The 26562-nt window shown below is 41.3% G+C and overlaps 1 protein-coding gene across 1 annotated transcript; it reads right to left on the bottom strand.

Annotated features, from left to right (window-relative positions):
* Window positions 1–5654: 5654 nt before the first annotated feature.
* Window positions 5655–20830, bottom strand: IL18 (interleukin 18). Its single transcript, XM_058663911.1, has 6 exons — window positions 20663–20830; window positions 13997–14077; window positions 12853–12864; window positions 8964–9098; window positions 8049–8182; window positions 5655–5888 (listed from the first exon to the last, which is right to left on the bottom strand). The coding sequence occupies exons 1-6, from the start codon at window positions 20694–20696 to the stop codon at window positions 5667–5669; spliced, it is 618 nt and encodes a 205-aa protein (XP_058519894.1). The 5' UTR covers window positions 20697–20830; the 3' UTR covers window positions 5655–5666.
* Between the last annotated feature and the right edge of the window lie 5732 nt (window positions 20831–26562).

Raw genomic sequence — 26562 nt, 5'->3', positions numbered from 1 at the left:
AAATTTATTGACTGCATGGGCCCGGCGGCGTGGCCTAGCGGCTAAAGTCCTCGCCTTGAAAGCCCCGGGATCCCATATGGGCGCCGGTTCTAATCCCGGCAGCTCCACTTCCCATCCAGCTCCCTGCTTGTGGCCTGGGAAGGCAGTTGAGGATGGCCCAATGCATTGGGACGCTGCACCCGCGTGGGAGACCTGGAAGAGGTTCCAGGTTCCCGGGTTCGGATCGGCGAGCACCGGCCCGTTGCGGCTCACTTGAGGAGTGAATCATTGGACGGAAGATCTTCCTCTCTGTCTCTCCTCCTCTCTGTATATCTGGCTGTAATAAAATGAATAAATCTTTAAAAAAAATTTATTGACTGCAAATGCAAGGATTGTTTCTAGACTCAATTTTGTTGTGTTAGTCTATGTTTAACCTTTAGGCCAGTACTAAATGTTTCTGATAGAATATCAATATAGTAAAATTTAAACTTAGAGAGTTTTCCAGCTTTGTTCTTGTTTATCAAAAAACTTTCTTGTCTGATAAGTATCCACACGTGTTTAGATGCAGCTTATTAATTTCTGCAAAAAGCTTTCTGGAATCTTGATGGTGATAGAGAAAGAGATTTTCCATAGTTAAGTTTGTTTTGGAATAAGCAACAGGAAGATGTGTACCATAATGAATGTTGTATATAGTCCAGGAGAGTAAAGAAGGGGAAGTTTTTCAAGGCAGAATGAAGAGATTTGTATGGGCTTTTTTGAAGCAATTTTCCTTGGTTCCTAGGATAAATAAGAAAGGCAGCATCATTCTTGGTAATTGTTAAGCAGCCTTAATCAAACTACACCCTTGTGGAAGTATTTTATGTGTGCAGCTGTAGCAGGCTTTGAGGTTCTGGCAGACCCTTTTGTGATAGTTGCAGACCTGTGTGTATGAAATATCCTTCATAGCATGTGGCTTTGCTTTTATTTATTTGTTTTAATAATAAGTTCATTTTATTTTTGATGATGTTTACATAGTTGAGAGGGATGCACGCCCATTTGGACCACCAATTACGGGTGGGGGGGAGGATTCAGAAATGGGGGAAACGGAATGAGACTATTGCTTCCAATTTCCTTTTTTTCCCCCTGGTATCTGAGTAGAGAGAGAAGGGGAGAGGGCCACTCCCAGCAGGCCAACCACATTAGTCCTAAGGAATGGGGAAATGGTTATCCCAGGGTCCCCGATGTGGAACATGTTCCAAGGACACTGTTTGAGTGATTTTGAAAGTTCTGAGATACTGTTGGTTTTGTTGCTCCAGGGTTGAGGAAATCCACCTTAGAGTCTTGATTCTCCCAGATACTTGTCAAGGAGAGCTGTCCAATTTATTCTGCCCTCTATGGTACTAGACCTCAGTGAACTGGTTGTTATGTCCCCCATGAGCAGCTGGGCATGCTGTCCACTGCACAGGCCTCAGCAACCATGGAGACCCAATTCTGACATGTGCACCCACAGTCAGACAATATATTCTGTGATTTTTCACCATGGTTGGAGTTTTGAGTCCAGTGATCCTGTTGGTGGGGAGCGGGGGTGGATCCTCAAAGAAACTTCACCAGAGGTGAACCCAACCTGATTCCTGTGCTTTGCCAGCTGGGGCTGGGTCTGTCTCAGTCCATCATCCACATCAGTTTACAAACACGCTGGTGTTTGTAGTCACCTGGTCAATTCTGTCTCCAACCCTACCTCATTTACAAATAAGTGAATGCTGTGGCCTAGCCTAACCTTGCTCAGCACACATTCTGCCCTCACACACACCAGTGGGAACTGCAGCCTAGTATGAGTGACTCCCAGTAACCTCCATTAGGCCTATCCCCAGCCCTGATTTCTATGCATGCTGGTGTGAGCAGCAGATTGGTCCAGCCTGTCCCCTATCTGATCCAGCTCTTGTACACATCAGTGGACACTGGAGCCTAACTCAAACTAACTGACTCCGCTATCCAGCTCACACTCATGCTGGCAGGTGCCACTGCCTGTCTAGTTAGGCCTGTCCCCAGGCCAAGTTCTCATACTAACCAGTGGGTTATTATGTTTCACTATTGGGCCCACTCCCAGCCCCAGATTTTGTACTTTCCAGGTGGTTCTACAGTTTAGTCTGACAGGATTTGCCCCCAGTTCTACCACTTGCCAGCTGATGCTGTAGCAAAACCCAACTAGCCTGCATTTACTGTGGCTCATACATGCCCCAGTGGATACATGTGTTTAGCCCAGCCTGGCTCTCCCTCTAACCCAGTTCACATGCAGGCCAATGGGTGTTGTAGCTCTGTTCAGCCTGGTCTGCCAGTTCTTATGCATACCACCAGCAGGATCAGTGGCCCCTCCTCCTCATTCTGGTCTTACATTTACTGGTGGGTGCTGTTCCCCAGACTGGCATGGCTCACCTCACTTTGGCATCCAAGAGCAGGTACTGTAACCTGATTCAGCCTGGCCTGCCTCCAGGTCCAGCTCATGCTGGTGGGTGCTACAGCCCAACCCAGCCCAGCCAGTCCCCAGTCCAGGCCCTAATGTAAACCAGCTGATGATGTAGCCCAACCTGGCCCATTCTGCACCCTATCCTGGTTCTCACAACTTCCAGTACGTGCTCTGAACTGGCCCAGCCTGACCCGCTGCCCAGACCTGATCCACATGTATGCCAGCGGGTACTGTAACCTGGCTTGGGCTGTGCTGCTCCCATGCTTAGTTTTTGCCCTCAGCTGCGGGGACTGTGTCCTGACAGAGGAGTTCCCCAAGATCCTCTATCAAGTCACCTCCCACTGGCAGATCTTGTGCACACCGGTGGGGTCCTTGGCCCAGCCTGACTTGGCCCACTTCCTGTCCCGGCAGGAACAGTAGCCTTAACTGACTGGCCCATACTCATTCCTGTTCTTTCTGTTGAGTTCTACAGCCAGCCATGCTTAGTCCACCCTCAGACTCAGCTTTTGCATGGTTCAGTGGATGTAGAGACCTAGCCCAGCCCGTTATACACCTTCCCTAGCTCTTGTGAGCACCAGCAGGTGCTAGAGCCTAGCCCAGTCTCGCACATCCAGGACGCAGTCCACACCCATGCCAAAGGATGCTGCAGCCATGTCCAGCCCAGTTCACTGCCCCCATTCCAGCTCTCATGCTCACTAGTAGGAACCACAGCCCAGCAGGAGCATTCCCTTAGCTCCCTGACCAAGCTTGTACTGGTAGGCTGTGGTTGATACCAACAATCCCAGCTCTGGTCTCCCACTTGGGTGGGCTTTCCCTCCTGCAAACCTCCCAGTCTCAGACCCCTTGTTTACCTACAAGTACATGAAGTCCCCCAGAAGTCACTCCTCACCTGTCACATTCTCCTTCAGCAGTTATCCCTCCCACACATCTTCAGACCCACCTCCCTGAGCAATCAACAGACCCATGCCCAGTCATCTGGTGCTGTTTTGTGCCGGCCTGAAGCCCATCCTGCCTGCTCAGAGCCCACGCACACTTGTGTGCAAGTCCCCAGACCCTGTCTGTCAACATGCTGGTGTCTGCCCCACACATATCTTTTTAAAAAAATGGGCAATATGCTGGAACACTAGTATAGTTAACACAAATTTGACGTTAACCAGGCCCCAAATACCCAGAATAGCAATTAGCTGGTTCTCCCTGCAGTGTAACACTTACCTAGATAAAATGCAACCAAGGCTATTACCTACAGCTGGGCAGCGTGTGGTGTTATTTGTTTGACACAAGAGACTTTCTTTTAATTCAGACAACTTTCATAGCTGAGCCTATGTATCAGTTGAAGGAGAACTGCTCTCTTAACTATGTTGATCTCTTATCAGTGAACTCACAATATTTCTTCACTTAATTAGATGGTCTTTAATTTTCCTCCAGCACTTCTTTTGACAAGTTCTATTTTTAAGTCTAGTAGTCCTCCCTATCCAAAACACCCTTCATAGACACCTAAAATTTTAATATTGAACCCTCTATGCGCTGTATATTTTTCCTATGTGTACAAACCTGTGACAACCTCACATCTTTGCATGTGAAGGGAGCACTTTACGACTCCTATTTGTGTGTGTCTGAATTAGCCAGGGTCACTATTGTGCTTTAGGGACATTGCTAAGTAGGACAAGGGTTACTTATCAATTGTACCCTAACAGTTGACCTGATGACCAGGAAGGCTGTTAGGTGACCAGTGGGCAGAGAGCATATACAGCATGAACAGAGAGGCAATTCATACCCCAAGTGGGAAAGAACAAGACTGCAAGAGGTTTTGTTGTGCTATTTAGCATTTTTATTTCTAGACTCTTCCACCGAATATTTTTGGACCATGGTTGACCATGGCTAAATGAATCATAGAAAACAAAGATATAAGTAAGTGGAGAATACTGTTTTTTTAAAATTCTTTTTAATACAATTGTGAATAGAATTGCTTTCTTGTTTTCATTTTCAGATTGCAACTTTACCCATACAATTGATTTTTGCATATTCATCTTGTACTTTGCAATCTTGCTGAGCTGCTTTATTTGTTCCAAAAGGCATGTATGTGTTTGCCAAGGTTTTCTACACACAGAGCCTGAAAATAAGATTTCTTGTTTTTCTGATCTAGATATCTTTTCCTGTTTAGCACATTGATTGGATCCTCTCGTATGATGCCGAATAGAAGTTTCAGGAGCTGACAGGCTTTTATTATTCTCGAGCTTAAGATAAAATATTCAGCTATTCACCATGAAATGTAATGGTAGGTGTAAGTTTTTTATGGATGCTCTTCATAATTTTCAGAAAGTTCTCTTTCCAGTTTCTTAAAATTTTTTTACTAATTTTTTAAAACAAATTTTCTCTAATTATTAAGGTAGTAATATGGTTTGGTCTTTAATATGATTTATTATGTTACTTGGTATGAGGAAGATAAAACAGCTTTCTATTTCTTGGATGAATGCCACTTGGTCAGACTATAGAATCCTTTTTATATGTTGTTGGATTGAGAATCAAGCTGACTTTTAAAGATATTCTGATTTTGGAAGAAATTTAGAAATGAGTCTAGTGAAGTGATTTTCTCATAAAACTCTCAGTGGTTGTAATGACTTTTCTGAAACTTAGAAAATTCAAACAACGGTATCTTTCATAATGTTATGGACAATAACTCAAAAGATTCAAAGTAATTTTACTGAGGATAAACTATGAGCCAGTCATAATATAAAATGTTTTCCAACACTTTTTTTGCATTATACTGATATTTTATCCACTTGAACAATTCAATTTTGTGAAAGCTCATTCACTTCTTAGTAGTAACTTCTGAGCCTTTATCTGCTTTGTTTTGCTGTTAAAATTAGAGGCTTGCTGTGGTATAGCTATAGTAACATCCATGGGCTGGAACCTTGGTCCATGACATCGCAGTATTGAGGTGGAGGAGGCTTTGATAGGTGGGAGCACCACCCACAGAAGGGATGAATGTCTGTGAGAGCAGGTTGTTATAAGATGGGGATATCCCAGGTGCTTAATCCTTTTTGTAAACAGCTGTTTCTTCTATTTCTCCACCATGGTGCAGATGGGGAGCTCTTGGCAGGATGCTGGCTGGACTCGCCCTCCCTCCAACCAGACAAACTCAAGTATTTTCATATAACAACACAGAACAAATAAGGCTCACAGACTGTTAGAAGTTTTCTGAGATGCAAAATTTCAGAAAGCTTAAGGTGTAGAATTATAATATTTATTGTTGAATTTGGACACTGAAAAGTACAGATTTATCCTCTTTGTTATCCTTTTCTTTCAAAATAAGTTTGTAAAGGTCTTTCTCCTTTGTACAACCTAGAAAGTGTCCCTTATACAATGAAGACTCAAATTGCATCTTATCTATGTGTCCTGGGACACTTTTCTGGAAGAATATGAACTCACTTTTTGTATCATAGATATCTTTAGGAGGCTCGAGTTCCTGCAGAGAAAAAAAAAACTCAGTATTATCTAACCTTTTTCTAGAAATGGACAACTTGAATTGCAATGTATTTGGAAGCATCTTAGTGAACAGAGCTAAAGTAATTTTTCTGTTCGAGAGTTAAGGAAGGTAAAAACATCCCAGAATATACAGAGTGATTCCCTCTCTTTTATTCCTAGTGCCTTATTCTCCCTGTCCACTCTGACTCTTCCTGTCACGCAGAACAGGCCTCAGGTTTCCGTAAGATAAATTCCTCCTCTTCTTTTGTGGAGTGGAGACCACATCTCAAAATAGAGTTCCAGCAAAGGCCACAATCCCTTTGAGCCAATGTTGGATCTTGTCTTACCCATGTTCACAGGGAACGATATCGATGACCACCTTCTATAAGCCTAGGCTAGCTCCACTTTCTGAATCAACTGTGAGAGAGGTGGGAAGTCCGGAAATCTCTGGCCCTCTTTCAATGGACCCTGAAATTGAAACTTACTTGAAATAACCCTGAAACTCACCCCAGGAGTAGGCCCTTGTTGTGTGGAGCCCTGCTGTACTGCCTTAGTCCGAAACCCTAGACTCCGTTTTCATGCCAAATACTTCTGTTCCATGGTGGTCCCAGACTATAGTCCTGAATATAGTTTATTTGACTGGACCGGGCCCTGGAAGGCCAAATGTTTACTCTTCCTGTATTGCTGAGCCACAGAATAGGGTCTTGTGAAGAATAGGGTCTTGTGAGGAATGATTAGATAACTGGAAACTACAATCCTGTTGGCCGTCTCACTGGTAGGACTGTATACACTTTTCCTAAAGGTTTTGGGGCTCATGTTAAGGTTTTCCCTTGTGAATTCTGGAACCAATCAATATTTTGGACTCCATTTTGATGCTAGGGTAGCAAAGATCCTAAGGGCTTACTGAGAAATCTCCAGAATTAAAATAGGAGGAGATCCTAAGCTGTGCAAGTCAGTTTGTAATAAAGTTTTAATGTATAAATGAGAATTTATCCTTAGTCAAAACTTTAATGAGGGTCGGGTGGTTCGACACTGGCATCCCCTACACATGACAGTTCGGATCCCAACAACTTTATTCTTTTTAATTATATCTTTATTTTTCCTTTTTTTTTTTTTTTAATGACTTCACTTCTGATCCAGTTCCCTGCTAATATGCCTGGGAAGGTGGCGGAAGATGGACCAAGTACTTAGGCTCCTGTAGTCCATTTGGGAAACCCACAAGTAATTTCAGGCTCCTGACTTTTGCCTGGCCCAGCCATGCAATCGTGACTATTTGGGTAGTGAATCAGCAAATTGTTAAGATCTCTTTCTCTCTCTGTTTAACATTAGGAGGGGCTGAATCTAAACCCAGTAAAGTTAAGCTTGACATAACATCTTTTCTTATGCCCATTTCCTAAGAGGTCTAAGAACCCTGCCTAGACTTGTAGGTGTGTGGTGAATTTTTTAAAAATATTTATTTATTTTTATTAGAAAGGCAGATCAGATTTTTGGAGATAAGGAGAGACAGAAAGATCTTTCATCTGCCAGTTCATTCCCTAAATGGCTGCAATGGCCAGAGCTGAGCTGATCTGAAGCTAGGAGCCAGGAGCTTCCTCTAGGTCTTCCACGTGGGTGCAGGGTCCCAAGGCTTTGGGTCATCCTCCACTGCTTTCCCAGGCCACAAGCAGGGAGCTGGATGGGAAGTGGAGCAGCTGGGATTAGAACCAGTGCCCATATGGGATCTCGGTGTTTGCATGGTGAGGATTTAGCTATTGAGCTATCGTGCTGGGCCCCTCAAATATGTTTTCAAGAAACAAACATGGTTAGTAACTTTTTGAAGCAAATTCCTCTCATTGTCCTAAAGCTTTCTATCCTTCCTTTCTGTCCCAGGCCTCTACTGCCACTATGATAAGTCAGCTTCCTGCCCACAGGATTTAGAATCGGGACTCCACATGCCTCCTGAACGGGTGGCAGGAGATGGCTAAGGGATTTGTTTGGATGCTGTGTCTGCTGCATACTACTCTTGTTTTACTGGGATTATAATTTAGAAGGGATTAATCCTCCCTTCCAAGTTGCCCTCAGAAACTTGGTCATGCCCCAATGTCTTTCTAAGGGCATGGGATGGTCTTTATTGGCAAATCCCCAATCTGACAGAGCCGTTAAGATAGAGGATTCTTCTTACCTTAAAGGAAATAATTTTATTCTCACAGGAGAGAGTAAGAATTTTCTTATTCTTCACAGAGAGGGTTACAGCCATGCCTCTAGCATAGCTGTCTTTATATATGTGTATTATAAAAGTGGTTTGGGGCCCATTATCTGGAATAAACAATAAATGAGAACACCAGTTAGAGTAATTTCTGCAATCAATAGTTAAGGAAATTTTACTGAAGGATTGTCCTTAATAGAACCCTTACCAACTGTGAGCTCTGAGATTAAATCAGTCAACAGGAGACTAGGCACAGCCTGGACAGACACTCTTTAAAACAAATTTAAACGTGTACAACAACACATTTGTGACAGCTTTTAGGACATCTTAAGAATATACTGAATTTTAAAATATTTTCTAACTTTTAAATGCTAAATAGAATTTTAAAGTGTATTTGATAAGGATAAATCTTGATTTAAAAAAATGCACATTTACTGCTCCAATTCAGTCTAAAACTCTGATATTTGTAGTTCATAACTTGGAAGACTTGGTACATTTATTTTCTAAGGCACTGTAAATTTCTGGTGGAGGACAAACTCATTTGAAATTCTTGCATACTTAATCTTGAATTCAGAAAATGCTATTATAACCAGCAATAAATAAGGATCCAATAAAATAGAGATCTTATTTAGTTAATACAATTATAATAAAAGTATTGGTGAGGCACTTGTGAGTTCATGGTGCCATGATCCATAGCAGTGCCCTTATTGTATCCAATTTTCACCCCAAGAAAAAAATACAGATGTCCTATGAAGTTGCTTGAATATGAGATTCTTGCTACTCCTGTGACTTCATCCAAGGATTTGGTTTAGCACAGAGAAAGGTAGGCAATAAAAAGGATTGGGAGAGCTAGTCATTTCTGTGTTTGGGTGAAGATGAAAAAAAAAATACCTGTACAGTCAGAATCAGGCATATCCTCAAACAGAGGCTTTTTCTCTTGGTCAACGAAGAGAACTTGGTCATTCAAATTCCGTATGATGGAGATTCTTGGTTCAAGTTTGCCGAAGTAATCCGACTCCAGATTGTCTACGATTCACATTAAATATCATTAAAAACCAAGTCTTTTCTTCACATTTACAAATAGATTTACCCTATATTTCAGTGTTCAATGACATATAAGGGCAATCTTTTTGACAAGCAGCTATGATCCCCTTTCAGGGTGTTTTATAATCTATTCCCAAGGTACAGTTTCTTGTTACTACTCACAATTACTCAACCTCTGAAATGTTAACTTCAGACTCCTTCTTTCTGACCAGTCTCCTTTGCTTTTTGATTTCTTGTGCCTTTACACTAACTGTACATGTTCCTAGATATCACTAAGGCCCCGGTTTTCTGATTTTTGTATTTCTTCCTGCAACTGGCTTCTTCCTGTCTTCCTGCAGTTCCTCTACACTGGTTCCGTGATTTATCATTTTATTTTCCTTTTTGTTAGTATCTTAAACCTATAACTCATTTGTCTTTTTGCTACAAAACTCTGATCTTGGCTGCTGAAATGCCTCTGACAAACAATTATCCGTGGATTCTAATTACACACACATGGATTGGCAACACTTCTTTGGTCTTCCACCACAGCACTTGTCCACAGTACATCACTGCACCTTCTTCACCTTCTTCAGCCTGTTTATGCCATCATCTCTGCTTTCACTTTTGAAAATTCTTTCTTTCTGTTCCACTTAACTGTGGTGAGAGCAGTTCATTTCTCTACCTTCCTTGTCCCAAAGGAAAACGTGTAAAAGGTGTGTCTCTTAGAGTAGCTAAGGTTGACTTGCTCTCTGTACGTTCCCAGGACTAATAACTTGATTTAGAACCATTCTCTTCTATAAACCCAGGGATTTTAAATTCTGGGTTTTATCTTAAGTAATCAGACATCTTTGCACACATTTTTGTACAAGAGTGCTTATGATAGCACTATTACTAATTAATAATAACAATAGACTGGAAACTAAATATCAATCAACTGTGAATTGAATGAATATATTTTGATGTCTCCTTATAATGAGGATGTTATGAATTTATACCTCAGTTACTCAATCTAGGCTAATAATTCTGAGAGATTTTCATGCTTTAATTTTTTTTCATTTTATGTATTATATTTCCTTATTGCCTGGATCAAACACATTATTTTCATAATTAGAGGAGTATGGATCTCTCTATTTGAGATTTAAAACTTCACCTCAACCCTGTTCTGTGCAAAGCCTTGTTTACTCCTTGTGATAACTTGGAAGGGATGTCAGTTTCATTTCCTTATTTTCCAGTCACTCTTGCTCTCATTGTCGTCTGTCTCTGTCTCCCTGTCTCTATCAGATTGCTTGCACTGGGATCCCAAAACTTCCTGTTGTTAAATCTAATGGCTGATTTATTGTCCTAGAGATTCAGGGCACAGTGCCAATTCCTTCCATTTTGAAAAGCTCCCTGGAAAGTCTGTGCCAGTCTCTCAATTTCCCTTCTTCCGTATTGGTTAGTCTGCTCTGTAGTCTTTATTATAGCCCATCTTTCTATTGAATTCTTGACATTCTTCAGACATTAGCTCTTAGCTTTTACCCTCTGACAGTACATATTCCTTTTTTTTTTTTAATTCCTATTGCTTCAAATGTCATTGCTATGGCTCTGCCATCCACATCTTGATCTGCAGTCCAATCCTTGTCCTGAGCATAGAACAATATGGGCAAGAATTTACTGGATATATCCATTAGGATGCCTCACAGACTTCTCAAAATCTTAAAGTCCAAAACCAAATTTATTATCCCCTTTCTTATTTTCCCTAACACACCAAAATCTGTTCTTTTCTTTTTCCTATTCCATCAAAGGTACAAATTAGCTAACTGAAAAATCTTATTCCTTATTTCTTCTACGTTTCTTTACAAATCCAATCCTTTTTTGATTCTGCCAAGTATTTCTTGAATCTACTCATGGTTCTTTATAGGCATCCCACCTTGCATAACTTAATCCACGTCTCCACCCTAATAGCCTCTTAACTGGCTTTGGCTTCCTTCTTTCTTTGTCCCCTGCTTCCAATCCGTTACATTAATTCTTTGTGCTGAAGCCAGGAGGATATTTTTAAAACATGATTATGTGAGGGCCAGCATTGTGGCTTAGCAAGTTAGGTCACTCACTGCTTGTGATGTCAACATCACCCATGGGTGCTGGTTCAAACATCACATACTCCTTTTCCAATCCAGCTCCCTGCTAATACATCTGAAAAAGCAACAGAAGATGGCCTAAGTACTTGGACCCCTGCCATCCACGTTGGAGACCTGAATGGAGTTCCATGTTCCTGGCTTGAGCCTGTCCCAACCCTGACTGTTGCAATCATTTGGGGAATAAACCAGCAGTTAGAAAATTTCATTCACTGTCTCTCTCCCTCCCTATCTGTAACTCTGCCTTTCACATAAATAAATAAATCTTTTAAGAAATATAAAAATATATACAGAATGATCACCTCTGTGACCCCCCAAAAGGTTATATTTCCTTCTTGGTGTGGTCATGTAACTAAATTCTAATCAATTGAATTGTCTGTACAACTTCCAAGGATATTCTTTAAAAGGAATGTGCCTGTCTTCCATCTCATCTTGATCTACTTTCTTGGTTATATGGAATCAGAAAGTAAGATGATTTTCAGTCATGTGAAAGAGTTCAACAACTAGGGCATGATGGAGTAACAAAACAAAATAACCCTGAAGTCACAACACCAGGATGTGTTTAGCCATATTAAACTGTAACTCTGTAGAAATTTATTTGAGTGAACATTTTCCTGTTCTATTCAGTTACTCTGTTTTTTGAATCTCTTTGTTACAGAGAACTAATCTCATCCTGGCTGACACATTCTGTCCTTAGTGAGTCTCAGTTACTCTCAGTGTAAGATCTGATTTTGGAGTCTTGTGATAAGAGGATTTTTGGATCTGCAAGCTCTTTATCTCTCTAGTTTTTCCTCACAGTCTGCATATTTGCTTTATTTTATTTGAAAGACAGAGTTATATAGATAGAGGGAGAAACAGAGATATCTCCCATCTGCTAGTTCACTCCACAAATGGTTGCAATGAGTAGGACGGGCGAGCCCAAAGCCAGGAACCAGGAGTTTCTTCTGGGTTTCCTGTGTGGGGACAGGATCCTAAGCATTTGAACCACCCTTCACTGTCTTCCCAGATGCACTAACAGAGCTGGATCAGAAATGGAGCAGCTGAGAATTGAACTGATGCCCGTATGGGATGCTGGCAGTGCTACAGGTGGCAGTTAACCAGCCAGACCACCCTTGTAGTGCCAGTCTGCATTACTGTTAATTCTGTAGACACGCCAGCTTTCTCTCATACCTCATTTTTTTGTATGTAGTCTAATTGCTCCACTCATCCCTAACTCCTCTGCTGTCAGAATTCTCTGTTCACTATAGACCTCTGGGCTTCTTCCTAATGTGTTTCTAAAAGAGGCGATTGGAGCGGAAGATATGGTTGATTGTGGAACTTTTCATGCTTTGATTCTTCCAGACTCCTTGGTAATTGTGGGACCTATGTCATAGGCTGGGCCTATTTTGTCAATTCCAAGAGCTAGAGAATTTCTAAGGTGTAGGAAGGGAAAACACACGCTGTAGAGGCTCTTCCTTGTTGCCCTCATGCTCATCTTCGTTTCAAGGCTGTGTGATTGAGTCCACACTCCCTTGAGGGGAGGTGGGCTTCCTGGGTGGATGGATTGGTACCATGTAGACAGTTCCTTCCTGCTGACGGGGTGACATGGATATGTCTCAATCAGCTACTTACTTTGTAAAGAAAGAAATACTTTTATACTTTACCATCATTTTCACCTAAGGGAGAGAAGGAGAAAAAAAAGATATGCTCAATTCTTTAATTCTACTCAGAGCTTCCCCGCACCCTAATGCTTCACCATTCTTTCTGCTATTCCCTATTCTTTAACCCTCTCCTTTATGGGTGATGGTCTTTGTTGGCCTTATTAGACATATTATCGTATCATCCAAAAGACACATTGTAAAATTAAGTCATTATACATAATGCATTGTAAATTATGTTAGACATTAAACTTAAGTCCAGCACTTATGCAGTTCAATATATAGCTAAAAGTAAATTTATAAAGTGATGTATTTTATGCTTGAAATGGATTACTTAAATGGAAAGTTACCTGAGAGCTTTTTATGAAGTGTCCAAATGAAATCAAATTACCCACAAAAGATTAATCATTTGTTTGTCAAATATATTTACATAAAATGGTTTAGTTCACTCACAGAACTCTTGGTTTGTGGTATGTCCCAGGAAGGCTGGCAGTTTGCTTTGAGAGAGTTTGTGTCCTGAGCTTACCGAGATTTGTGGGATTTTTCATGGAATGCACCTACTGCCACCTTGAGATTGGGTTTCTCCTAATTGAAGTGTCAGAACGTGTGATGGAATGAGTTGCTGGCCATTTGACACACAATAGTTCATTTCCAGAAGTGCCACTTTGTTTTTAGAAAGTCATTAATAGGGCCCGGCGGCGTGGCCTAGCGGCTAAAGTCCTCGCCTTGAACGCCCCGGGATCCCATATGGGCGCCGGTTCTAATCCCAGCAGCTCCACTTCCCATCCAGCTCCCTGCTTGTGGCCTGGGAAGGCAGTTGAGGACGGCCCAATGCATTGGGACACTGCACCCGCGTGGGAGACCTGGAAGAGGTTCCTGGTTCCCGGCATCGGATCGGCGCGCATTGGCCTGTTGCGGCTCACTTGGGGAGTGAAACATCGGACGGAAGATCTTCCTCTCTGTCTCTCCTCCTCTGTGTATATCTGGCTGTAATAAAATTAATAAATCTTAAAAAAAAAGAAAGTCATTAATATTACAATGGAATTTGGTGACAATGAATCACCAAAATTATTAGAGTTCTCACGATATCTTTTTTAGTTGCTTACACATCTGTCTGAACAAGGTGGTTGCCCTGTTTCCTTAGACTTACTTATAAAGTAAAGTGTGTTGTCAGTAAATTTCATTGCCACAAAATTGATGCAATCCTCTTCTGTTGGCTCAGGAATCCTCTCTACTTGTAAGAAAAGCAAAAACATCTGTTAGGATGCAAGAATTATTCTTCTTTTGTAAAAGAAACTTTTACTACTAGCATGTACCACCCTCCAAATTCATAAGTCAGTTTGCTATCCTATATGCTACTGAACACTGAATACTTAATAAATATTTATTCTGTCAGAACCCACCATATATTTGCGATCTAGAAAGAATTTTCTGACTAAATGACATTATAAAGGGTAGACAAGCGGCCCATTAATAAACTGAATTATTGTTGTACTAGTTCTTGGGCAGATTTAAATATATTGTCCATGTAAATCTAACCATGCTTGATGATATTAGAAACATGTCTAATTCTGTCCTTTAACTAGGCACTAGTTCCAGGGCTGTCTTACCATTCGTGAGTTCCTGAGAGGTTGCTGGCTTGGAACCTCATGTTAGAGTGCTGAGGGTAAGGCAAGGACCAAGCCGGTGTTTCCTCTCTAGGTAGGGCAGGGAGTAGGCTGATGGACTCTGGCATTTAATAAACCTCTTTTTGTCTTAAGCAGCAGTGGTTTTTGGTCTGGAGTTGGATTATGTAATGTTTTTTATTTTTTTAAAATGCAAGTAATACATAAATATAATCTTGTTGAAAAAATCAAATTAGTTTATACAATTTGGCAAAATTTTAAATTCTTTTGGCTTTTTTCCTCTGCCACACACACTATCCCATTATACTATGTATCCTTCCAGAATTATGTCTGGAGTAGGGTTTTAAATCTCCTAAAGTGTTTAACTTGGCTGGTAAAAAAAAAACAATCAAGCGTTTCTTTTTACCAACTTAAGTTTAGCATTGCTTCAATGATTAGTGTAGGAGACAAGCCACAGTAGCTATACAAGTATATGTATAGTATATGTATATGTATTATGTTAATAATGTTTGAGAAGAACTGGCATTGTGATACAGTAGGGGTAAACCATTGTTCGGAATATCTGTACCCCAAATAGAAAACTTGGAGCACCAGTTCAACTCCCCAATTCTCTGCTTCCAGTCCAGCTTCCTGCTAAAACACCTGACAAGGCAGTGGGTACTTGGTATTCTTCCACCTTCATGGGAGACCAGACTGGGGTTCCTGGCTCCTGTTTTAGCCTAGCCCTATTGCAGCCATTTGAGGAGTGAATCAGTGAGTGGAAAAGTCTTTGTCTCTTCCTTTCTTTCTGTCTCTCTGCTTTCCAAAGAAATGAATAAATAAGTAAGTAAATACAAATAAATTTTAAACAATGTATCCTTAAAATTTCCAAAGACTGATTTATTTATTTATTTTATTAGAAAGGCAGATTTACAGAGAGAAGGAAAGACATAGAGGAAGATATTAGTCTGCTGGCTCACTCCCCAAATGACTGTAATAGCCAGAGCTGAGCCAATCCAAAGCCAGATTCCAGAATCTTCTTCTGGGTCTCCCACATGGATGCAGGGTCCCAAGGATTTGAGCTATCCTCCACTGCTTTCACAAGCAACAAGTAGGAAGCTAGATGGGAAGTGGCGTGCCCCGGACATGAACTGGTGCCCATGTGGATACTGGCACTTGCAAGGGGAGGGTCAACCAATTGAATTATTACATTGGGCCCAAGTGAAGGATGGTTTAAGTTGCGACTTTGAAGTTACAGAAGTTATTGGTTTCAGCATTAGATCTTACTTAATGTACTAATATAGAAAGACATGTACTATATAAAATTTGTTTAAAATGTTTTGATAACTTTAATGGATTTCTTCTCTAAGGCTGATTATTTTATTGTATACATGAAAGAATCATTCTGAACAGTTCACAGACTTTATCAAATTGTCCCTGGAGTCCACGCCACAGCAATGGTCAGGAGACCCTACTCAGAGCGTTCAGCAATGTCTTGAGTTCCTGTGGCAAGTATGATTGGGGCTCCAAAGAAGGAGTATGGGGTATAGTTGCCAGAGCTATAGAGGGATATTTATAGATTTGTCCTAATAGAGAGACAGCATGGACTCAGACATTTCCCAGCATAATTTAAAATTAAGCACTTCTGATAGAGGAAACAGTAAATTAAAATTCACCAGACCTAAAGTTCATCTTAATTAGGCTGACCCACAATGCTCATTAGGTGATGACTATTAATCTTTTCTAGGTTCAGTTCCTTATGTACATCCTAATGTAGATTTGTTATCAATTTTTAATTAAAATAAAGTTTTTTTACAAATAGATAATTCTCACCTATTTTTTAAATGGGAGGGATAGGGAGACTGGCTAAAAGGGAAATAATATAGCAAAGAGTGAAAAGTGGGCCTGGCATGATGGTTCGGTGGCTAAATCCTTGCCTCATATGGGCGCCAGTTCTAGTCCCAGCTGCTCCTGGCTCCTGGCTTTGGATCGGCTCAGCTCTGGCCATTTTGACCGCTTGGGTGGTAAACCAGCAGATAGAAGATCATTCTCTCTGTATCTCCTTCTGTCTGTAAACCTACATTTCTAACAAAAATAAATAAATCTTAGAAAAAAAAACACAGAAAGAATGAAAAGTTTGCTGATATAAGTCTAAACACTTTTTTTTTCATGAAAAGCCAAGTTAATGCAGGGAGAGAGAGAACATTAGCAAAGAGAAGTTGAGTCTTGCTAGCACTGCCCTGTACAACACAGCAGCCCTGTGAGCAGTACCCAAACCCACTTTCCTTGCACTACCACACTGTCCTTCATACATTGCCAAACCTCCACTACTTCCACGTAGTAGAAAGCCTCAGTTAAAACTAGTGCCAGCTAAAGTTACCCAATATGGCTGCAAACTATGTTCCCACAAAGATATTTACTTCATTATAATATCATTATTATAAAACTGCTTCAACTCCCATCACATATCTGATGCCATGACACTTTTAATATTTCCCAAGAAAGGCAAGGACATAGGTGGTATTCACATCCCACCCCAAACTGCATCTCCTTTGAATATTCAATTAAGCTCCACCCAGTTATACCACCCTAGCTCCTGTGCCACCAGAGGTTATAAAGGGGCAGGCAGAGCTTCCTAAAAGAATAAACAATGTTTACAAAGGCTAGGACACAAGGAAGCTGACAGCCTGGGTTACTTGAGCCCTTACCATTCTATTATAAATAGTGCAAATACAGTCACGTTTTACAACAAGAATGCCTAACCTATGAGAAAGTATGTATAAATTTACAACCACCAAAATGTAGACTTCCTGCTTTTCAACTTTCTCTTTTTTCTCTGCTTCTTTTTTTTTCTGTACTTTACATTGTTGCAACAGTTATTGCCTCTGCTAGCTCAGAACTTTCTCTGCTGCTTCCCAGATTTTCACTTTTCATTCTTTAACTCTCAGCTTATATCTCCGCTAAGAAAACTTCCTATCCTGTTCCTTTGCTGGCTAATCATTCTCTCCAATGAGTTCCCCTTCCTTTACCCCCGTTCCTGTTTTAGAAGTAGCTCTTACTACATTGAATTAAATTACTCTGACCACAAATAGGTCTGCTCAGGTTTTATCTTTGTTTCTTGAAGACAATGGATCTTCAGTTGCCTGGAAAGATTTTAGTACATGGTAAAAGCTCAATCAATGTTAAACAAGAACAACAAAATGTTTGCTGTGATAAAATGTGTAACCCTGACAACAGTATGGAAAAGGGCCAGTGGATGTCTTTTTCTGTCTTAAAACAGTGCTTCCCTCTGAAGGCCAATGAGAAAGAGAAAGAAAACAAGGGAAGACTGGAAAAATATTAAAACTTTGAATAATGCTGCAAACATTTTTCCCCTTCTTTATTTCTAGTAGTTTCTTTTTGTCTCATGTGTTTGTTTTGAATGCTTATCTCTTTATTATCACTTTAAAAATATTGTTTATTTTATTGGATTTGATTTGCTGGCAGAAAAAGAGAGATCATCTACTGGTTCACTCCTCAAATACTTGGAAGGCAGGAATTTGTCACAGGTCTCTTGTGTAGGTGGTAAGGCCCTGCTGCCTCCTGTGCTATGTGTTAGCGAGAAGCTGGAATAAGGGGCTGAGACTTGAATTCTGGTACTCTGTTATGGGATTTCTTGATCACTGCACCAGATACTGCTTTTTATTACTTTTTAATATATCTAATGATTACAAGTTTTGTGTTTTCATAGCTTCCACTGTATCAGAATGCTTTCACTATTTATCTAATATTCTATCGACTTTTTTTTAAAGTGTTGTAAGCCACCCTGAAAAATCTTTCCAGAAGTCAGCAGTGACAAATATTTGTTTGAAATGAAAAGATTTGACTATACAAGCCTTTGAAAACTAACCACTGGCAAGTGAACAGTAGAATATCAGGATGAAAAATGAATTCTAATTTTGTTTTGGAGCAACACCCTTAATTCTGAGGGTCTTAGCTTTGTCATTTGCATAAGAAGGAAGTCAAAATGTCAATCTTCAAGTCTTTTCCAGTTTTCAGCATTGTAGTTGGGCCTTCCAGAAAAGAATCTTTGTATGTGGTCAGTAGCCTAGTAAGCCCTTCCTGTTAATTCTAAAACAACACACATTTATTTAATATTTATTAAATATATGAACATCATTAAATTACTAGTAGCTTAAAAACACACTGCTGGAATAAAGGTAACATGTCATGAATTTTAAAAGCAACAATAATTATATTTTCACTTACTGTTGAAGTCCAATTCCATGGAATAGGAATGGAATGAAATAAGGGATAGTGCTACATTACTAATTCTCTAAAATCGGGAAGGCAATCATCTCTGCAGCAACAGGATCAAAAATTTAAAAATCCCAAATCTAAGGATCATTCTGTCCTTGAAAATTTTGCTATTTTATGAATGTGTATATGTGGGTGTGGAAGAAGTGGGCATAGAAGACAAATTAAAAATTACGTAGAGACGTGCTCTTGGTGTCATGATTAAGTACCGTTTGGAATGCCAGCAAACCACATGAGTCCTACTTCTACTTCAGATTACAGCTCCGTGATAATGTGTGCCCTGGGAGGCGGCAAATGATGGCTGCAAGATTTGGGTCCCTACTGTCCACAGAGAGACGTTGAGTGGGTTCCCAACTCCTGACTTCAGTGTGACCCAGACCTGGACTGAGGGCATTCAAGGAGAGAGTCAGCAGATGGGAAATCCATCTGATTGCCCTTCTCTCTGCCTTTTGAATAAATGAGACAAAAACACTTTTAAAATTAGAGAACTAATTAGGTGTATCTAATCAACTGCTAGATACAGCCTCAAAGCAAAACTAATATAGTTGGAAAAAGTTTGTGTGATGACTAGAAGTGGATTTCATATCACAGAATGTTTAAGATATGAATAGATGGCAAAGGGCCTGGAGCCTGTATGTGATCATCAAACATACCAATTGAGGTAGACTAACAGAAGCCATCTTTTGACTGTAGTGAAACAGTCTGGCTGTCTACAAGTGAATACAAGGTAAGGAGGGGTTAGAATAGGGAGGATTTTGGAAATCAGGTAGATGAATTTAAAATTAATTTCATAAGCAATAGTAAAACATTGGAATTAAAAAAATTTTGAAGAAAGAAAAAGTTGAAGGAAGATTTACTAAAACTTTAAGTAGCTGAATACAAGCAAATAAAAAAGAGGGGATGAAGAGTATCCTAGTGGTTGTTACTCAGTTTCAAAACAGTGATATTAATCCAACCCTTTACTGATTGAGCAATAAAATCCTCATGGAGATGACTAAAATATTAGGTAATTATAGCCCAGCCCAAGGGTGCCGCTGCATATTCTATCGTGCTTATCAACACTGTGCAAATATTTTCCTTGTTTTTAGTATAGCTGAGAGTTCCTGAAAGAGACATTCATGAAGTTTATTCAAGTAGTTAAAGCAGTGATTCTCAAGGGTTCACAGAGTTAAGGCTACAGTACCCGGAAGTGTCCTGAGGAAGTAAAAGATGCTTCTTTTAAAAAAATTCATTACTTGAGAGGCAGAGAGAGGGAGAGAGAGAGAAAAAGAAAGAAAGAGAGAGAGAGAGAGAGCTGTTTTCCAATAATTTTGACATTTCATTTGTCTTTTCCACATTCCTTCACTGGGAGTGGGGAGCTCCAACAGGGTCTATTAGAGACCGCATCCTGGGTAGCACTGAGCTAGACAAAATGCAAAGCAGTTGTGTTCCCAGTAAAGAAGTTTGCTCACATGAAAAACAGTGTCACTCTTCAAACTTGATTTTTTTTTCAGAATGCACTGTTACCTTTGATTAAAAATGATATTTATACTAACATGTGATATGCTTATTGTTATTTTAAAATAAATTGCTAGTCAATAACTATTTAAGAATGTCTTAGTTTTACTTTCTAATAGAATACATTTCAGTAATGCAATAAATAATCTAGAGAAACAAAAACTCTTCAACTTCTCAATAAGTTTTAAGTGTGTAAATGGGGGCTTGAGACCAAAGACTTACAGGACAGCACTCGGCAGTGACGATTTCCCGTGTTTGGTAAGACAGAGCTTCTAGTCTGACTTCACTTCCCTTGTGTGACTGCCCCTCACAGTGAGGTGAGAAGACTTACATTGCACTTCGGAGTTTTTCTAGCTTATTTACCTCTCATCGCCATGCCCGCGGTTCCCAACTAAAGAGGAATGAATGAGTTTTCCTACCTGTGCCAAATTGTTGCTTGCAAAAGGAAGCCATCTGGAAAGTTTGTAGTTTTTTCCCTCTGCCTCAAGCCTCGTAGATCAGCAGCAGCTGGTGGCCAGCCAAGAATAAAAAAGCCTCTGGACTCAGAGGAAGAAAGAGCCAAGTGCTCAATTGGGAGGGAACAAGGAAGAGGTGCGGAGGGAGGGGAGGAGACTGATTGCCCCTGGCACGCCTTGAACCTGCTGTCTTATGTGGGCTCTTTCCCAAGGCAGTAGAACTTAAAATAAAGTATTGCAATACTGATATTTCTTTTGATGTAACTCCTTACCCCTTGTCTTTCTGCCTCTCCTGCAGAAGTACAGCCAGGGCATGTTCCACCATTCGAAGCGCCTTCTTTTCTCTCACCCGTCGCTCTTTTGAGATTTTTTGGCCACAGTTCAGCACAGAACTTCTTTTCTTATCTAACACTGCTAATTAATCTGTCCCACTGAAGTAATCCCTAATACAATCATAGCACCTGAAATGTTTAGAAAATACAATGTTTTTAGAAAGAACATCTTGTAAAATAGTTTTTTTTCTCACTTTATGATTTCATATAAAACATCTTTCCAAGTTCACGATGGTCCCACAGGGTAATTGATAGAAGCATTTAGGATTTATTTTTTAGTGAAATAAGAATGAATTTTCTTTTTAAATTTTTTATTTTTAAAACTTAGGCTATTTATTTAAAAAAAACATATATTTTTGTTGCAAAGGTAAATGTATAGATAGAGGAGAGAGAGAAAGACCTTCCATCTGCTGGTTCACTTCCCAAATGGCCACAATGGCCAGAGCTTAACTGATCTACAGCTAGGAGCTTCCTCTGGGTCTCCCATGTGGCTATAGAGTCCCCAGACTTTGAGCCATACTTTGCTGCTTTCTCAGGCTACCAGCAGGGGGATGGATGGGTACTGGAGCAGCCAAGACATGAACCAGTGCACATAAGCGATTCTGGCACTCACAGGTGGAGGACTAGTGAACTGAGCTATCATGCCAGCCCGTGAAGATTTATTTTAAAGACAGGGTCACAGAAAGAGAAGGATACACACACACACACATCTTCCATTTTCTGGTTTGCTCCTTTAATTGCTGCAATGGCTGGGACTGGAACTCCATTAGGATCTCCCACTTGATTGTAGGGGCTCAAGCATTTGGACCAACTCCCACTGACTTCCCAGGCGCATTAGCAGTGAGTTGGACTAGAAGTGGGATAGCGGGGATTCCAACTGGCACCCATATGAGATGCCAGCATTGGAGGTAGTAGCTTAACCCACTATGCCACAACGCTGGCTATATTTTCATAAAAGCTTTTTATCTGCCATATCAAAAGGAAGACACATTGCAAACCTTCATTGGAATTGTATTGAATCATTTTCTTTTTTTCTGTCGCAGAATGTAAACCTGGGAAAGATGCTATAATTCTAATAAAAGAGCAAATATCAGCTTGTAATTTCCTATGCTGAACTTTCTATTCCTGAAATGATCACAGAGTTCTCATTTATAGTATTTAAAATATTAATTTAAGAATATGTATTTTTACAGCTTATAGTCAACTCATTAAAAAGTCTAAAATGAACAACCAATTGTTTATATTTATTTATTTAATAATTTTATTTTATTTTTGATGATGTTTACATAGTTGACAAGGATGCATGCCCTTAAGGACCACTGACTAGGGTGGGGAGGGTCAATGCATGGGGGGAGGTGGGTGGGACAAATGCGTCCAATTTTCTGTTTCTTCCCTTTTCTCCTGCATTGGGGGAGGGTAAGGGAGTGAGAGGGGATTGCCCCTAGTTGCCAAACTACATCAGTAGCCAGGGCTGGGGGATGCCCAATTTATGTCATCTTAGAAATGCTGATGTGGAGAAGGATGTTCCGAGGGTATTGCTTGAGTAGTCTTGTCGGTTTTGCTGCTCCAAGGTTGAGAAAATCCTTCCAAGGTCCTTTGGCTGACAGGATCCACCCCAGTGCATCCACTCACCCAAGCACTTGTTGCCAACGCCCAGCCAGCAGAGTTGTCCAACCCATTCTGTTCTCCACTTTCTGACATGGCACTCAATGTCCTCTGCAGGCATAAATGAGCTGGCCGTCCTCTCCTTCATATACACCTGGGCATGCCATCTACTGCACAGGCATCAGTAATCAATGTAGTACAGTCCTGACACACACATGTGTTCCAAGATAAGACCATAAATCCTATGATCTTCCCTGTGGCCAGAGTTTTGAATCCAGTGGTCCAGTTGGGAGATCTCCCAAGAAACCTCACCTGGGATGACCCTAGATCTGACTCTTGCATGTGCCAGCCAGTATAGGGTCCAGTTCAGTCCATTTCCTGCATCAGCCTATGCACATTCTGGTAATTGTGGTTTCCTGGTCAGTTCTGTCCCCAGCCCCATGTCCTATGCAAACTGATGGATGCTGCAGCCCAGCCCAACCCATTGTGCCATGGAGCTGGTCCTTGCACACACCAGTGGGAACTGCAGCCTAGTTGCGGCAACCCCCAGCAATCCCCAACAGTCCTTCTTCTAGCCCTGGTTTATGTGCCTGCCAGTATGTATAACAGAGTAGTCCCATCCGTGCTGCATCCCATTTGGGCTCTCATATACACCTATGGGTGTTACAGCTTAGCTTAGCCCATCCTACCCCATGATCCGGTTCACATGTATGCCAATGGGTGCTGCTGCCTTGTCTAGCCTGGTTACCCCAAACCTTGGCTCTCATGCACTCTAGAAGGAGCTACAGCCCAGCACGGGAATGCCCACAGTCTCCCTACTAGGCCCACTTTCCAGTCCTGGATCCTGCACTTTCCAAGAGGTAGTGTAATCTAGTCGGACACAACTTAACACCCTGTCCTGGCACTTGCCATCAGATGCTGCAGTGTGTCCTGGCCTGGCCAGTCTGTGGTCTCAACTCTAGCTGGTGGGTGCCTCAGCCTAGCTCTGCTCAGGCCGCCCCCATCCCTAGCCTTCATGCAAACCAGTAGGTGTTATAACCTACCCCAGCATGGCCCACATCCCATTCTGGCTCTTGCATATGCCAGTGAGCCATAGTTTGGCCTGGTCCTGTTTGGACCTCCCACCCTGACAAGTGGAGCAGCCCTGTCAAGCCTGGTCCACACCCAGCCCTCACATGTTCACCAACCGGAGCCACAGCCCACCAGGGGAGCTTCCCAAATTCTCCCACCTGGCCCACTCCTAGACCCAGATCTCACACATGTCAGCAAGCGCTAAGCCTCTACCCGACATAGTCCATCCCTCCAGCCTTGGCCTTTGTGTGTGCTGGTGGATATTGTGGCCTGGCTGACTCCATAGCTAACTCTTGGGTGCACCTGTGGGTGCTGCAGCCTGGACCAGACTGGCCTATTCTCAGCCCCAGTTCCCATGAATGTCAGTGAGTGCCATGGTCATGCCTGCCTCAGCCTGTCTCCACCTTCAACCCTTGAGCAAACCAGCAAGTATTGCCCACAGGGGTGAGCTCACAAATTCCCCACAGAATCAGCACCCAGGCCTGATTCTCTCATGTGCTGTTTAGTTTCATGTGAGACTAATGTGGCCCATTCCCTGCTCCAACACTCACTGGTGGGTATGGTGGACTAACCCTGCCAGGCAGGCCCCTAACCCTAGCTTTTGTGTGTACTGGTCAATGCTAAATAGCTTAGCTTAGGTCTCCCACGTGGGCAGGTGAATCAGTCTGATTTTTAAAGTGGCCAACCATATCACTTAAAAAAAAAAAGCAACTATGCTAACATACTGGTATAGTTAACACAAATTTGGCATTAACCAGGCCCAGGATGCTCACCAGCTATTGGCTGCTTTCCTCCCAGCAGTGTAACACTTGCCTTGGTACAGTGCAACCTAAGCAAATATCTACAGCTGGAGCATTTTTTTTTTAGTAAGAGATTTTCACCTTATAAAGTTATAAAAACATTGTTTCTGCAGCAGAGATAGCAAAAGAAAAGTGAGAAAGGATGAGTGAAGGGGCTTGTCTGTGGTGATGATAATCTTAAAAAAAATTAAAAACAGTACATTTAAAAAGCATGTGGAGACCAATGTGGTGGCATAGTAGGCTAGTCATCCACCTGCAGAGCTGGCATCCCATATGGGTGCCGGTTCGAGTCCTAGCTGTGCCACTTCCAATCCAGCTCCCAGCTTTGGCCTGGGAAAGCAGCAGAGAATGGTCCAAGATTTTGGGCCCCTACACTCATGCAGGAGACCCTGAGGAGGCTACTGGCTCCTGGCTTTTGGAGATTGAATGTGATCATGACAACTTTTAAAGATTCTAAGGCACTAGGTGGCTACTTATTCTTACCTATGTATTTTATGCACTGACAATAAGGTTTTCAAAGTAAACTGAAACGCCTACGGTTTTCTTTGAATTTTATGAAAGCATTTATACGTCAGGTGTACTAATTTCTCTGGGACCTTTTAAGGGGCAAATGGGTAATTCATTTGTGCCAGATTATCATAGAATGTGATGGTTGGGAGAGGAAATCAATTTCTTTTGGATTACACAGTCATTAAAAATGATAACAGCAATAAACATAGTAATGAAGAAGAGATAAACACTGAATAGAGAACTTTTATTTTTTAGCAAATAAGGACACTAAAAAATTTTGAAATCTTAGGCCTGGTGCTGACTCAGCGGCTAAATCCTCGCCTTGCACGCACCGGGATCCCATATGGGTGCTGGTTTGTGTCCCAGCTGCTTCACTTCCCATTCGGTTGCCTGCTGATGACCTAGACAGCTGCAGAGGATGGCCCAAAGGCTTGGGCACCGGTACCCCTGTCGCAGACCCAGAAGAAGCTCCTGGTTCCCAGCTTCAGACCAGTCCAGCTCTGCCCCTTGCAGCCATTTTGGGAGTGATCCACAAGTGGAAGATCTCTTTTTCTCTGTCTCTACTTTCTTTGTGAATCTAACTTTCAAGTAAAATAAAAATAATTAAAAAAAATAAAAAATAAATTAAAAAAAATCATCAACTTTGTTTTTTGGATGTCAGCACTGCAAGGAGAGGCTCAGGCAGCACAGTGCCAGCCAGATCATGAGAACAGATTTTAAGAACAAAAAAATGAGGGAGGACATTGTATCCTAACGTCACTTAAAGACCACACATTTGAACTGATGAAAAGTGTTCTCTCTCCTTTATTTTACCATGGCTGGTAAAAAACTTTAACAGCCTGATTGGTATCTTTAAAGACTGCCACTAACTTCACCATAATCGTCTAGCCAAGTATTATTAAAAGGCTTATATTTCAATACAATAACAAATTGAGATGTAATAACCTGAGTGCCTATGCTGTAGGAACTTACTTCAAAGTGACTTTTTCTTCACAGAAAATAAAAATATACACACATGATACTTGTGAACTCTCATGATCACTAATATTTCAGTAAGAACAAGTACCCCAGGATTGCACTGTGTTCCCTAAGCTGTAACATCCTGTGCCTGATGTTTATGAAGGGCATTAGTGACCTTTGTCTTATGAAGTGATATTGATTTTTAATTTCTCCTTGCACATGAAATAACTGGCCTAAGTTTAGAATGTCTATCTTTCAAATTGCAGGTCAAAGTTGCCACATGTAAGCACCCAGTTAGTATAAGCTGCAAATATGTGCACTATACACATTGTCATAAAATACTGTTGGTCAAATCATTGACACCATCAGCCATTTCCTAAAAAGTTGGCACCAAGGAGAAAGAGTGGCACGAAGGGAGCCTGCGGGCTAGGTGGCGACCTTTGTGGGCCTGGGAATTCTGGCTTTGAACCGTTCTTCCCAGCAAACTGCCTGCTGGAGGGTTCTGGGCTCTTTGGCGGAAATTTCCAGGCCGCTGGGACACACTGCGACCTTGCTGCCGTTAACTTCCGTGTTCTTCCTGACACCG

The sequence above is a fragment of the Ochotona princeps genome, chromosome 4 (genome assembly GCF_030435755.1).
Source record: "Ochotona princeps isolate mOchPri1 chromosome 4, mOchPri1.hap1, whole genome shotgun sequence".
NCBI classification, from domain to species: domain Eukaryota; kingdom Metazoa; phylum Chordata; class Mammalia; order Lagomorpha; family Ochotonidae; genus Ochotona; species Ochotona princeps.
This window is presented reverse-complemented; position numbering and strand designations above follow the sequence as displayed.